This window comes from Crotalus tigris, unplaced genomic scaffold (genome assembly GCF_016545835.1).
Source record: "Crotalus tigris isolate CLP2741 ecotype Arizona unplaced genomic scaffold, ASM1654583v1 scf7180000017767.837487, whole genome shotgun sequence".
In the NCBI taxonomy this organism is placed as follows: domain Eukaryota; kingdom Metazoa; phylum Chordata; class Lepidosauria; order Squamata; family Viperidae; genus Crotalus; species Crotalus tigris.
Genome location: NW_024096621.1, coordinates 728,896 through 744,794, shown reverse-complemented (window position 1 = coordinate 744,794; position 15,899 = coordinate 728,896). Strand labels below are relative to the sequence as shown.

At 38.9% G+C, this 15,899-nt stretch overlaps 1 protein-coding gene across 4 annotated transcripts in view; it reads left to right on the top strand.

Annotated features, from left to right (window-relative positions):
- Window positions 1-15,899, top strand: part of PARD3B (par-3 family cell polarity regulator beta) — a 461,004-nt gene that overhangs the window by 71,414 nt on the left and 373,691 nt on the right. For all 4 annotated transcript variants that reach the window (XM_039341567.1, XM_039341566.1, XM_039341568.1 and 1 more), the window contains exons 7-8: window positions 1,129-1,268; window positions 2,700-2,828. In XM_039341567.1, coding sequence (XP_039197501.1) covers window positions 1,129-1,268; window positions 2,700-2,828 — 269 coding nt within the window. The remainder of the gene's footprint in view (window positions 1-1,128; window positions 1,269-2,699; window positions 2,829-15,899) is intronic.

Here is a 15,899-nt window from a genome sequence, read left to right as displayed (position 1 = left end):
CCTAGAACGTCGTCTTATACGCCAGAAACTACCAGTATTTCCGGCGTATAAGACGACTCGGCGTATAAGACGACCCCCGTCTTTGGCGCCAATTTCAGCGCTCGCAGAAGTCGTCTTATACGCCGGCATTTACGGTAGCACTTCTGACAAATTATTTCAAGATTATAATACTAGCAGTGTGTCATACTCAATCTACAGCTGGCAAAGGTGCTTCAGATAGAGTGTGGGCACTGCAGTTATACCTGTTGTTGCACTGGGCTTACACAGTAGCTACATCAGGCTCATTTCAGTTGTGGAAATGTTCAGCCTGTAGTTGCCACTTCTGCAGTGTCTCCTGGACTCAAGCAAACACTTTTTTGAGTCTGCAAGGTTCCCATAAAAGTCCAAGTGAAGGGAAAGCTCCTTTCAGGAGTCAACAATAGATACAGTGAGTGTGCCCACGCCAGAGCTGAAGCCTTTTGACCCATCTGGACTTGAATACTGCACACTCTAATAATAATAATGTAAAAAATTGGTCAGTTAGGTCTAGTGTTTAACACTCCAGGTTACAAACCACTAGGCTATTTGTTCTAATCTTGCCTTCAGCATGAAAGCCACGTGGGTGATTTTGGATCAGTCACTCTCTCTGCTCAACTCACCTCGCAAGGTAGTTGTGGGGAAACTAGTAGGAGGAAGGAGTATTAGATATATTTACTCCCTTAATAAAAATAATAAAGATAGGATAAAAGAAATCTCTATTCATTCTACAAATTAAAAAATGCTTCCAGATATTTTTTTCTGTCCTTTTGGCCTTTTCTAATGTAGTATGTCACTAAAACTTGTGTTCATTCTTTGAGTTACTGCATGCTTTACATAAGAACAATGTACAGAATGGAAATAGGGAAACATACTGTATGCCAAATAATTAATGTTGAATTTGAAGAAATCTGATGAAAGACACACTTGGTGGCTGCACAGAAAAGCTGAATAGGGTGTCTTAATTAAGCACTAAAACAAGGAATGGATCCTACTATTCTTACCTAATTGAAAATAAACCTATTAATATAAATATTAAATATTAAAGCTTTGGAGAACAGCCTTCTGTTAGCTGCTGGTTGCCTCATATTTACAGATACTTCTATTCTTTAGGACCTGAAGGACTAGGTTTTACGGTGGTCACCAGGGACTCCTCCATACACGGTCCTGGCCCTATATTTGTAAAGAATATTTTGCCTCGAGGTGCAGCAGTTAAAGATGGCCGTTTGCATTCCGGAGACAGAATATTGGAGGTTGGAAATTATTCCTCAGCACATATCTTTCTATTAAGTGAATTAAATAGTATTTGGTGGGGGCAAAGAGCTCTAAGCTTTTCTGCCATTATGTGATGCTTTTTCAACTAATACAAACCTGTTTAATGTAAAACATAGGCTCAGATGCATTATAAAATAATTATAATAGCCCATTTATTTGCATTTTGCCAAATATATTTTTGGAAATATAACTGCTTATTGCATTTTTTTACTAAACAAGGTTATCATTGCTCTAGATAATTTTTATCTTCAATAATCTGAAGGTGAGGTCAAGTTTCTTGGATACTCAAAGCCTATGCTTGCATTCATGATACTTTTCCATTTTTGCTTTTAAAATTTGCCCGAGCAAAATTGGGAATTTGGAATTCAGAAGTAATAAATGCTCCTTGGATGTCCTATCTCTAAGGAGATGCAAATCTCCTCCTGAATATGCTAATTTTAAGGTTCAACCATTTATGGCTTTCCAGATTCAACCATTTTAAATGATATTAATTATTTGGATCTATTGAAGCTGATACAATTGTTCTGTAAAAGAAAACCTTCCCAGCAATATTCAAACAGGTTTTGGATATACTTGTTAAATATGTTTCTCAAATGTGAAAAAAAGCACAAAGCAAGGACAAAGCAAGTTTCTCTGGGTATACTTAGCATGATTCAGCTGGAAAGACCCTTTCCTCAGTAGCAATTTACCATATTTTACTTGGCAAATAGATAATTTGACATTCTGGATGAAGTGAAATCATACCTAAGTAAAATGAGGTTGTTGGAGAGAAGCCAAAATTAGAAATCAACATTCAAATTAATCTTTGTGACAACATCTGGCTTGGATGTGAAATATTTTGAAGTATGTCTTCTCTGATTAATGCTCCATTCTTAATCTTCCTCAGCATTTTACTTCAGTTTCATCCAATGCAACCATAGGCAAACCTCTACTTCAATAATCCTGTGCTTTCTTCTGTTGGAGAATGGGGTGGTCTTGAAGTGGTATTCTTGCAGGGAATATCAGTAGATATACTGATATATAAATTGTAGATATAGATCTCACTGCAAAAGTAGGGAAGGAAACTTTGAAACATCTGCAAGATGGGTGGCTTAGAGGGCTTAGGTTCCCAATCCTCAGTTTGATACCATGTGGATTAAATTGCTCAATATTTAACAACATGAGGATGAAGGTTTGTTCTCTGAGCTTATGGGTTGGTTTCCAAACGTTTTGTTATCTGGCTAGGTAATATCTTCAGTGGAGTTTGTTACCTAGCCTGATAATAAAATGTTCGGAAACCAACCCACAAGCTCGGAGAACGAACCTTCACCCTCATCCTATACCTGAGCTACAGATATTCACCACTATTGCAAATTTAACAATATATTGTTAACAATTTTTGCTAACTTGCTCATTTATGGTGTTATTAGGTGAATGGTAGAGATATCACTGGCAGAACTCAAGAAGAACTTGTAGCTACTCTGAGAAGCACAAAGCAAGGAGAGATAGTTTCCCTGGTCATTGCTCGCCAGGAAGAAACCTTTCTGCCCCGAGAACTGGTAATACTCTTTGTAAAATAAAATATGTGGAAAAGTATCACTGTTTATTAAGTAGATAAAAATGTTAATTTAATGAAGGTTTTATGAGGTTACAAAATTGTTTGACAATCAGAATAATAAGTTCAAATTCTCTTATCTAGATGAAGACACAAAATCAGTATAATGTACTACTAAAATTAGGAGATTATATAAATTGATTGTATTTAATGTTAACTATTTCTGATTTTTTTCAAATGCTAGTTTGATAATTTTTGCTATTAGCAAGATTGATTGTCTTTCATTCTGTTAACATGTAGTATAGTGCAACTTCATCCTCAATAGATTTGTCCAGACACTTATTTAGTCCTCGACTCACAACCATTTGTTTAGTGACCGTTCGAAGTTACACTGGCACTGAAAAAAGTGATTTGTGGCTGTTTTTCACACTTACGATCATTGCAGCATCCCTGTGCTCATGAGATCAACATTCAGAGGCTTGGCAATGACTCATATTTATGATGGTTGCAGTGTCCTGGAGTCATGTGATGAAATTTGGTAACATTATGGCAAACCAAGTCAATAGGGAAAGCCAGATTAAGGCAAAATTAAACAACTGTTTTGCAGTAGATCATCGGCAAAGTAAACATACGGGAAATTATGAAATATTTTAAACACTGCATCATTTCTCACTCTTTCCCATTATGACTTCCAGTGATGTGGTTCTAAGGTGTGCATCCTACACTTCATCCAGCCAACCATGTTCAGAAAGCACAGTTCTGCCCAACTACATTACATCACAATGTTAGTCTCCTTCATCTTCTTCCTTGTATATGTATAGCAAGGGACAAGGAAGCAATGAACAAAAATGCAAGACCATCTGTGTGCCAGTTCACCCCTCACGCTGTCTATACAATACATACCAAGTTGTATTGAATCTGAAGAATAGGTTAACCTTATATTTTAAAATGTAGTGATGCAGTGTTTAAAATATTTCATAATTTCCCATACGTTTACTTTGCTGATGATCTACTGCAAAACAGTTGTTTAATTTTGCCTTATTTTGAAACATGTGCTCTTGCCCAAGTGGTCCATAGAAAAGTCTGTCACTATTCAGAAGATAACATTTTTCTTTAATAGCAGCCATCTCAGACAAAATGTAAATTTCTTGATTTCCTCTTTGTTGTTTTGATTCTTAAAAAAATTACTTTAAACATAAAGCATAAAGGAAGGCCAGTACATACTGTCTTTATCTTATTCTCTGTTCTTGAAAGAAAATAAACTCTAGTAAGACTCTTCCTTTTCTGTTTCTTAAGAAGTCATTTTTACTTTATTGCTTTTACCATTATATGAAAATCATCATTAGACTGTATATCAGTGACTAGGCATGATTTTCTTCCCATTATTTTTGCTTATTTGTTTGCCTTCCTTTGGCATTCCAGTCTATTTTGGGCTGACCCTTAATGTAATGAGTGGTTACTATGGACTGTCAAAGTATGTCTGTTAACAAAGTAGACATTCTACAGAGTCATTTAACATATGTATATATGTAAGTATGCGTGCATGCATTTGTATCCTTTTAATTTTGTTAAGTTGAGACTGCAGTAAATATGTGAACTTAACCTTTTTGATGGATTGATAATGGCGTTTGCTGTTGGCCTGCTGAAATGCTAGATTTAAGCCAGCTTTGAAATTTGAAAAAACACGTGTATTTTATCTTGCAGTTTTGCAAGTTGGCAGCTTTATTTGGGTGAGCAGCATCTTTTGGGGGAGGTCCTCCCTCCCTCCACATAATGAATGTGCAACAATAAAATATAATACTATAATAAAATGAAACAGTTAAAATCGAAGCCAAAATCAAAGCTAATTAAAACAATTAACAATTAAAAGCTTGGCAAAAATGAAGCAGTTTTTCCATCTTCCTAATTACTGGAAGAGTGTTAGCCAAATACACCCCTTTGCAACGTGCATTCCATAGCCCAAAGAAGACCCTTTGCTATTAGTTCTCTTCAGGAGAGCATTTTCTGTTGATCTTTGCGGCAAAGATCCTTACTTGACAAAAAAAAAAGGTTCATTTTTACACAATTTCAGAATAGTCTATGAATGCCAGGAGGGAGGAAAAGCTGAGGTTAGTGGGCAACGTAGTTCAGAATATTTTTTTTACTGAAATGATAAAGCCATTTAACATCACACAGTGATCCTTGGTGGCTCACAACAACCAATTATGTGTGTGTGTGTGTGTGTGTGTGTGTGTGTGTGTGTGTGTGTGTGTATATATATATATATATATATATATATATATATATATATATATATACACACACACACACACACACACACACATACATACATACATACATACATTTATATATATGGTTTTTTTCCCAGGACTGGTTAGTATTGCTCTCTATCCCCTTGTTTCTAATCGGAGTTTTTAAAAACTTACTTTTAATGAATCTTAATCAAGATTCTTTGAACAATACTTTCTTGATCTCTAAAATAGTAACTTACTCCATTGCATATAAATTTGTGAAGGTTCCTGGTGGTGGCATCTATTGTTTGGAACGTCTTTGCTGATATGTATGGATTATTTATTATTCCATTGTTTACAGGTGCATATTTAAGACTTAGGTTCATTCAGATTTTTGCTTTTAAATACAGTTTTTTTTTATTTTTTTCCTCCTATCAATTTTAATGTACCTGTTTTGTTTTATTTCATTTATTGTCACTTTTTGTTCCTAAATTTGGGCAGTTCAGCTGTTATATGGGGACTGGGCCATATTTATATAATGTTTAGATCTGGATAGATAAACAAGTAAATAAACATGACACAAAATTATGGATTACCATTTCAGACAATTTTCCCGGGCAATGAGGAAGGCCAGCTGAACAGTGGTAAACTAGAAAGAAATAAGTATGTTCACCATGATGGTTTCACCTAAAGAGATGATTGTTGTCTTTATAATTTTGCTTGCATGGCACATTTGCCATAGATAGTGGTGTTGTACTGAAAAAAAAAAGTATTCTGGAGGCTGATTACCTTTCTGTAATTGATGTAGATTTACTACTACTAGGTTATAAACTGTTTGCCTCCTCTGCCTCATTGTTGCATTTAAAGCACTTTAGGAAACTGCATTTTTATAGGAGCAAGCAAAGGCACTTAGAATCATAGTTATATTTATAATTTCTGGGTGTGCATTTTAATCCATGAACTAAGGATTAATTATCTTTCAAGAGGACAAGTTGCTCCTCCCTGGCTTAATTGCGATCTCAATAGGCAGGGACACTGGATAGTTTCAATCTGCCCTTCAATTAAATTGCTTTTTATTTTCTTTCAAAGAATGATGCACAGGTGTTAAGCCTCGTAATAATGAAGATGTTTAAATTCTAATGCAATATAAAATATAGCTCTGTTTACTCATTCTACAGCTATATAATAGAACATGTTTAATAACTTACTGGCTGAAAAAAGGCTCAGATGTTTAGGCAACATGCTTTAATCTGCTGATCTCTGAAACTAGGATGGTTGACATTGTGTGCTAAAATGTTAGTAGCAGTCTTGATTTTCATCTTAAATATAGTATTGGCTATTCTTTTTGCTGTCATAAGACAAGTATACATTTTATAAGCAAAAAATGTGTGGAAGGGTTGATACACTAAAATAGTAATAGTAGTAAAGTTGGAAGGGACCTTGGAGGTCATCTAGTCCAACCCCCTGCTCGGGCAGGAAACCCTACACCATTTCGGACAAATGGCTGTCCAGTCTCTTCTTAAAAACTTCCAGTGTTGGATCATTTACTGCTTCTGGAGGCAATCTGTTCCACTGATTAATTGTTCTCACTGTCAGGAAGTTTCTCCTTAGTTCTAGGTTGCTTCTCTCCTTGATTAGTTTCCACCCGTTGCTTCTTGTCCTGCCTTCAGGTGCTTTGGAACATAGCTTAATTCCCTCTTCTTTATGGCAGCCCCTGAGATATTGGAATACTGCTATCATGTCCCCCCTTGTCCTTCTCTTCGTTAAACTAGACATACACAATTCTCGCAACCGTTCCTTATATGTTTTAGCCTCCAGTCCCCTAATCATCTTTGTTGCTCTTCTCTGTACTCTTTCTAGAGTCTCAACATCTTTTTTACATCGTGGTGATACAGATTTTGTTCTTTTTACTTGAGTGGTCTTAAGGGCAGTAGGATAATTTAGTCTGGGTAGTAGCTCAATGGGAGAAAGTCTGGAACATAAAGGGCATAAATATGCTGACCGCTAAAAGCCCTGAGCCTCTACTTCAGTTGCAGCTTTGCGGCTGCCAATGCCAGGTGCCACTATGTAGGGCGGCCAGTTGAGGGAGAAATAGGTGGGTGGGGAGAGTTGAAGTGTCCCTGTGGTCGTAAATGTCCCATGGCAGTCATAAGTGAGGTGGGTGTGAACTTTGTTTGCATGGTTGTTGGGGCACTGCAGGGCATGGGTTGTAAGTCCTTTTGTTCAGCACCATCATAACTTCCAATGGACATTGAATGATTGGCCATAACTCAAGGAGTATGTACTGACTGCAGTCTTATGGCAGCAATGGAGAATTAGTGATCCTTCAGAGGTTCCTGAGATAAATCTTTCAGCATTTACCATTTACACTGCTAGATTGGTTCGCTAACAGTTATAATTCAGCAACATTTGAAGAGTTCCAGTTCTCCGGTCTGCTTGCTGTTCAAGTAACTTTTGCAATCTTCCATCCTTGTTTTAAGGATTTATTTTTTACAAATTATATTTATATGTAGATAATGCAGAGACGGGGTAAGCACCCCGATCACGCAGCAAACAAATGGAACGGTGGAGAACTGTCGACACGAAGATTGCCAGGACAGAGGAGGAGGGCATAGACCCCCAAATATGTAACACCCGTATGAAAGTTACTCATGACAGTGGAAGAGTGAGAAGAAAGGGTGTGGAGCAGGGATTGGGAAAAGCGTGTGTGGGGGGGAGCGTCGGTGAGCCCAGGGAAGCTTGTAACACTGATAGAGGAGAAACAGATGCTCCCAGGGTGGAGAATGAAAACAAAAAGGGAAGGAGGGTCAGTGCTATGGAAGGAAATAAGGATAAAGGGGTGGTGGAGGAGATGAATACCAGTAATGAGATAGTGGAAGGAATGATCCGGAAGAACCATAGAAGGAAGCGTAAGGAGAGTAATAAAGAAACATCTGGAACACTAATTAACCGGCCGGGACCGGTGACGCGGTCCATGAGCCGGGTGCAGATGCCGGCAAAACCCGTTTAAGTCATCATTGTTTACTGGCTCCTTAGCCCTGATGATGTTTGGAGTTTCCAAACGAAAGCTTGGCAGCTTTTAGTAAAGTATATTTTTATATTTATACTCTCCTGGTGTTCGTATTTTATTTGTACCATAGACATGCCCAGGAGTCGTATTTTTATGCAAATTTTCCAGCATAATGCAGTTTATATGTAGATAATGCAGTTTTAGAAAAGACAAATATATTGCCCCATTTTAATAAATATGTAAGTATTAATCATATATAACACTATTTAGTGCAACAGCACACTTCCTTTTAGGCTAATAATGTATTTCAAGATTACTATTTTGTGATTCCTTTGCATTTTCATTAACCACTTCCCTCTTTTTGACCTTGAAACTATCTTGATGAGCTGTAGGTCATGTAGGTTTACACTGACATGTAGTCCTCGCTAACTGACCACTCTTCAGAGACCGTTCAAAGTTGTGATGACACTGAAAAACTGGTACTTGTGACCAGTCCTTAAAGTTCTGGCTGACACAGCACCTCCTTCCCCTGTGTTTGTAATTCAGGTGCTTGGCAACGGCTCACACTTAAAACATTTACAGCATCCTGTGGTCACATGATCGCCATTTGTCATTTTCCCTGCTGGCTTCCCAGAAGCAGAGACAATGGGAAAGCCTGTAAAGGTCACAAATTCCTCTGGTTAGTCCCCTGACTTTCAGGCGCTTGGGCTGCATGGTTCATTTCTCAGCGTTCCTGTGCTTGCATTATGTCTCACACTCTACCTCTGACTTTCCCTCGTTAATGTTGCACCATCTATACCTCAGCCTTCCTGCACTTTCACTCTGCTATGCCATCCACCCCCTTATCTTTTGCTACTCATACCCTGCTGCACCATTCACAAACCAGACACCCTCTGGCCTTTGCATCCTGCCACACTATCCAGCCCCCAGATTTCCTGTGCTTGCCCCTTGCTGTACCATCGTTCTTTGTCCTCCAGTGGTCATGTGTGGCCCATATCAGGTCTTCCAAGCTCTCTCCTGGCCTCCCCCAAGTCCTGCACCGGCCTTTCCCATCCCCTTGTAGCACTTCTGCAGTATCCCCATGCTCCTTACCTGTGACTCCTGACACAGGTAAGGAGTTAGAGTGCAGTACTGCAGGCCACTTTAGCTGACTGTGTTCAGAAGGTCAGCGGTTCAAATCTCACCAGCTCAAGGTTGACTCAGCCTTCCATCCTTCCAGGGTAGGTAAAATGAGGACCCAGATTGTTGGGGGCAATGTAAATATATATATATATATATAGATATATATATATATATATATATATATATATATATATATATATATATATGATAATGAAAATATAAAATGAACACCAGGGTAATAAAAACTATAAAAGTTTTTAATAAATTAAAACTATAAAAGTTTTAAAAAGCGCCAAGCTTTCGCCGTCACCTGCCGGCATCCTCAGGGCTGGCGCGCCAGAGAATGAGAAGGTCTTTTATAGGCGTGTCGAGGTCTGCGCCCGGCTCCTCGATCTTGTTATCGGGCCTAATTGGTTCAGCCGTGTGCAATTAACCTGTGCTTCTTTTCTCTTTTTGGTTGCATTTTTATCCTCATCCGTCTCCAATTCTCCCAACTCCGGATTAGCTAGATGGCAATTGCAGTTATTTCGGTTGCCTTTATATTCTAACCTCCCCTTAGGCTCAGGTGGTAGTGCACATTCCACATTCCTTTCTCCACCATATCTTGTCCAGTTGTTACTTTTAGGATCGTATTCATTTCCGGTCTCAATACTTTCATTTTTAATGTGTCCGTCATCCTGATGATCTCGTAAGTTGCTACGGGTCTGGTGCAGCGTGGGGGGGTGTTCCGCAAGGTGGAAGGATCGTCTCTTATTAGTTGTCATGCCCAGCTGTCCTGCGCGTGTCCTACTCCGGGTGCCCGGTCCAGGGGGTGTGTGCGCAGCAATCAAGCCGCGTCCCTCTTGGTTGCAGCGCTCTTCCTCAGTTCTCCCCTTTTTTACATTATTAAGAGCATTCGCTTGTATTCCATGGGAGTCCTCAGGACCATCAGGTATGGGGTGTGACGGCTCGATCTTCCATACCCTGCCGCTCTCCGATCTTCCCTCCTCCTCTATAACGGTGTGCGAGGGTTCTTCGTCAACCACCCCCCGTGGTTTATCCTTATTAGAGCTAATCGCTCCGGCTGCATGAGGGGTTCTTCTCCTCCTTTCCGGATCAGCCGTGATGTTTCTTTTGATATGTGGGCGGGCCGTTGCGTTTGGCGATTCATCCGCACTTCCACCTGCCGTATCTTCTCTCGTCTCCTCTTTGCTGCCAGGGGGCCGGATCCTGGTTCTTATCACCCCCCTAATCCTCTGGGATTGCAGTAGTCTCACGGGGGTGGTCGAAGTATCTCGCGATTGCTTTCCTTCCTCCAAATTGCACATGGTTTGTTGGATGGTTCGGGTGCTGCCCAAGTTGTTATTGGGCCATCGGGGGTGTTGCCGCTGGTTATTGGCACTCCATGATCTTAAGGCCAAATAGGACGGACATAGGTCAATATGCCTATTAATGGATTTGCTGTCCGAGAGCCATGCCTCTCTAAGAAGGCGGCCCCCTTTGGTACTATCATTTGCCAATACACTGACGCCACTAAAATTAAACCTGTGGCCCAGATCCACCGTGTGGGCCCATATTTGGGAGTGACAATCTCTCCTTCTCACTGCCAGTTCGTGCTCATGGACCCTGGTCTTAATGCGTTTAGCAGTCTCCCCAATATAATTGCATTGGCAGTCCATACAGTCAATCCTATAGATGGCTGCCGATCTTTCGATGCTGGGGAGCGGGTCCTTAGGGCGCATTATTGCCGCCCGCAGTGTTTGGTTGGGTCTATGGGCCACCTGTATTTTATATGGTGCCAGGATCCTAGCTGTGGCTTCTGATACATTGTGGATATAGGGGAGGGCAATGCGTGTGGTGGCTTGAGGCATGGATTCTTGGGATACGGGGTTACCCCGGAGTCCAGGTGGTTTCCTGAACTGATTAATAAGTTTAACCGGGTAGCCGTTACGTCTACATATTTGGAAGAGGTGGTTTCTCTCTTCCTTTTTAGCTCTGACGGTGCTGCAATGTGTCTCCACTCGTTTGAATAGCGTCCTGACACAACTGGCTTTATGGGCCATCGGGTGATTGCTCCCAAAGTGGAGAATCCTGTCAGTACATGTTGGTTTTCGGTATACCCTGGTGGCTAGACATCCATCCACCTGGCGCTGCACAAATACATCCAAAAATGCCAAATTGCCCTGATCTAAGTACAAGTTCAGCAAACGCACATACCCTGGTGTTCATTTTATATTTTCATTATGAATATCCCCAGGGTTCATATTTTTAACCTTTTTAATCGCATATATATATATATATATATATATATATATATATATATATATATACATACATACATTGCTTACTGGTGTACACCGCTTAGAGAGTGCTTGCACTTAAAGCGGTATATAAGTCTCATAAATAAATAAATAAATAAATAAATAAATGACCCACAATTCCTTCAATTACAATGGCAGTTGAGACTGCTGGGATTGTTGTTGTTTAGGAATATGATCAATGATGTCATGCTTTATGAGCGCATTGTTTAGCAATAGTAATGCAATCATAACCTGGGTACTTACCTGTATAAATAAAATAGGGCTATTGGATCTGGGCTGCAAAAATACAAATCACCTTTAGATGGTGGCAAAGATATACGGAAAACATTATCTCTTTTTTGTTCTCATTGTTACTGTCTAGGTCTGGCAAACTTAAATAAAGATACTTCCTGTGACAAATTGGATCTGCTTTAACATAATTTTGGGGAAACTTCTGAACATAAATAGGTTTTATGAAATTTATTTCTGGTATAGCAAAGGATAATGACTGTTTATTAGATTAAAGGATAGGTCTTACTTAAGTACAAGTTCAGCAAACGCACATACCAAATTGCTATATGAACTGTTTTCATATTATAAGAGCAGTGAAACTCAGATTATTGTTTGAGAATGCTTTAAAAGGAATGAGAGAATCTTAAACTCCTTTGTAAAGGAGATCAGCAAAATAAAATTGGAATCAATCTCAAATTTTCCTCTTATTATCCACTTAGCCAAATGTTACCTAATGCGTGCCAGCTATTGACAATGTAACAGCTGGGGTTAGTAGCAGGTTCCAAAACTCAGGATTATCTTAATTTGCTTAATTATCAGACTCTACAGATTTCCTCATGATTAATATATTTTATAAAATACATTTGGTTTTTCAACTGCATAAAAATACTAAGTTGACTTCTCTGAAGATAATTTAAAGATTATGAGCTTGGGTAAGGAACAGTTTGATATTAATTTAATATATGTTTCTGCTTTTTTTTAAAAAAAATAAAGAATGACAAAACATTCAACTGTTCCACTCAAATCAGTTTGATTATCATTTTCAAGAAAGATTGATTATAAGCCCACTTTTTTAAAAATCAGTTTAAGTATTATTTTTCTTCTTGCTCCAAAGAAAGTAAGATTCTTTTAGTGGAAACTATCAAGTTTAATGCAGCTGTATAAATATTTATCATTGCATTCCTATCCCATCTTTTTTCCTGATAACTCAAGACAGCATTCATTTAATTCCCTACTACAATGATCCTATGAGATAGATTGGGCGAAGAGAGAGAATCTGGTTCAGAGACATGTAGTGAGTTTTGTAGACAAATGGGAATACAAACCCAGGTTACACATTCACCCACACCCGTAGTGTGAATGAATAATAATATTCACCTATATTTGGTTTCACCTTCATATGCATTAATATTCTTTTAATATTTGGGGCAGCTTTCAAAGCATACATTTCATTGTAAGATTAAGGTTTTTTAATCCTGAAAAGGATTAAGGTTTTTCCATTAAAGGAGAATATGTAATTATATAGGTTCTCAACTGCAATAGTCACTGGAGTGTAATTTTGGATTATGAATCCACGACGCAAAGTTTAATAAAATCATTGATACTGAGTATACAGTTCCTTATATTTTTGAATTGATATACTTACACATATGTATATGAAATGCCAAGAAGCTTTAGTTTTCCAAAGAATTACTAAAAGCAACATGCTTGACAGATGGAGTACCTGGGAAAAGCAAACTGTCATTTCATATCTGGTAAGGTGGGCTAAAGAAGCTATGAGACAAGTGAAGAAATGTGTTTTGCACCCCAAGGTCTGTTCTTCACCTCCTGGATCAGACCTTCCTGTCACTTGCTGCTTTTCCCATCTACCAGGTCTCCCCTCACATTGCCTCTGAGAGATCAAGGAGTAACTTTGCAACAGATGATGGGAACTTAGCATCAGCTTGAATACACCGGCCAAACCTTGAAGGATTTTCCCCTTGGAACACTACAGAGCAAACCTGAACTCAGTACTCAGCACTTTTATGCTTACTATGGACTGAAGAACATGAAGGGTGTGTGTGTGTAATTTGGAAATGTTTATGGCTGGACCTGATGGAGTGGAGTGTGTGGTTTGAATAGAATGCAATCCCAGGAAGCAGGAAGTTGGTAGTCCCCAATCGGTGGCAGAAGGATCCTTGATCCCTCTGAATCTGAGGCTCCTTGGACGGCAGAAGATTGTTAGTTCCCGAGAGAGCTCTGTGAACGGGCCCAAAATTAACTGAACAGATTGATTCTAGACCCAGGTTAAACACAAGACATGTATACAGTATGGGAATCATCAGGAAAAATGCAGTTGTTAGAGGGCCAAACCATGCACCCAGGAAAGGCTTAAAAAATAAATGGCTGTGATACTGTTACTTTCTTGCAGATTGGACACCTCTAAACATGTGCTCCCTTAAAATATACCTGTTTTGTGGGAGATGAACTAATGTGGATTTCTGCTGCTCTAGGCTCAGTAAACAACTTGCCGGATGGATGGAATCTTTAAAGCTGAAGAATCCCATTCTGAATTGATTCAATGGAAGGATTTGGGTTTTGCTTTTTTTGTTGAACACCTGATAGAATTTTAGCTTTAGGAGAACATTGAAGTCTGTTGTTGGGATAATAGCCTTTGGCAAGGCAGGTTCTCTCAATAATCCACCTTGAGATCAAAGGCAGGTTGCAATCTTTCTCTACTGCTTAAGCAGCAAAGAGACTCAGAACATCATAACTGCTTTTTAAAGACCTTTTTTAAATGACTTTGCCTTGGCTGGTGACAGCACCTGAGCTCAGGAACTAAGAGGGGAAAGGGGGAGGGGGTTTGGCACTGATTAGTACTTGGATGGCAAATCTCCCAAATATACTAGATCCCTAGGCTAGACTAGGAAGTCCAAAAACTCCCTGGAAGAAGGCAATGGCAACTACTTCTGTTGCCAGAAAACTGCATGGATTTTTTTGCTGAAATTACCCGGTGTTGTTTCACTACTGAATTTGACTTTAAAACACTTTGATCTGAGACATACAGGTGACTGAGAAAGAGGGCTATATCATTTTTTCCCTCCTATTTTTGAGTTCATCTTGGCTCCTGGCAAATGCTTGGACTATTACCTGCAATTTTCTTGCCCAGGTTTTTTTTTTTTGGGAAATGGTTTTCCTTGCTTGCTTCCTAGGGCTGAGAGAGGGGGACTGGCCCAAGGTCACCCAGATGGCTTCTCGCTTAAGATAGGACTGAAATTCACACAGCCTCCCAGTTTCTAATATGGTGCCTTTGACCACTACACCAAAGCACTGCTATCTTAACATCTGTTATTACTAATAAATTAATAAATCAGCTAGCATATGACTGCTTTGCTTTTACAATATTATTCATGGTATAGTACTTGCCTTTATGAAGGGAGGATTATTTGGTGGAAAGAAAAGACTTAGATTCATGTCTGCATGTGTTGCAGCACCCAGTCTAGACTGGAGAGCCTTGACACTACCGTAGTTTCAAAAGAAAACATATCGGATAACATGCAAATCCGCCCTACCAACATTCACATGTTAACATTCATGGAACATTTTACAAGTACCACCAAATTGTTTCTGGGTGTCAATATTTTAAATAAAAAACAGAAATATAATAGTCTAATGAATTTAAGAGCAAATATTTTATTTTTCAATATTTATCCAAGCTAATGGTTATCATGGATTAAATATCCTGCTTGTTTGAATCATATGTTTGATTCCACATCCTTGGAAAAGGATACCAGGGGAGTGTGAATTCATAAGCCTTTGAAAATGATACGTTTTAAAGTCCATTGCCTTTTGCTCTCAGATCTGAATGGCACCCAGGGGAATATATTTCTCTTATCAGACCCTAGCAGTTAGGCAAGAGGGCAGCTAGCACATATTCAAGAGGCCAGGGGTGTGTGTGCTGGTCAAGGACATCTAACAGTTAGTAAAAGTCTCTGGCTGTTAAATAAATGATGTTTCCTTCCTGGCTTTGTGAAGGCTTTTTTTGGCCCCCAGAACAATAAAGATAACTGAGACAGCCCTTCTGTCAAGGGAGATGTGCATTAGATTACTGTAAATTCACAGTTAGATAGTACAGTGGTCAATGAGTGTTGGTATTCTTAGATTAAATAACAAGATTTAATTGAAAAGTAGTCTCAGGAGAGAAAGAAGCTTTAGATAATATTGATCATGCATTAAAATCATCTTGACAGAGAAGGATTTATGTGACTAAGAATATGTTTCATTTTTTAAAAAATAGTTAGCAAAGACTAGTGCACATTTTGCTGGAACTGAAACTAAGGATTTCTACTCTAATGCATGGGAAGTTAATTTCACATCCCTTCTCTCCAATGATTAGGTTAACAAAATTAACAGAGTTAGGAGTCATACTGATTCCAAATAGA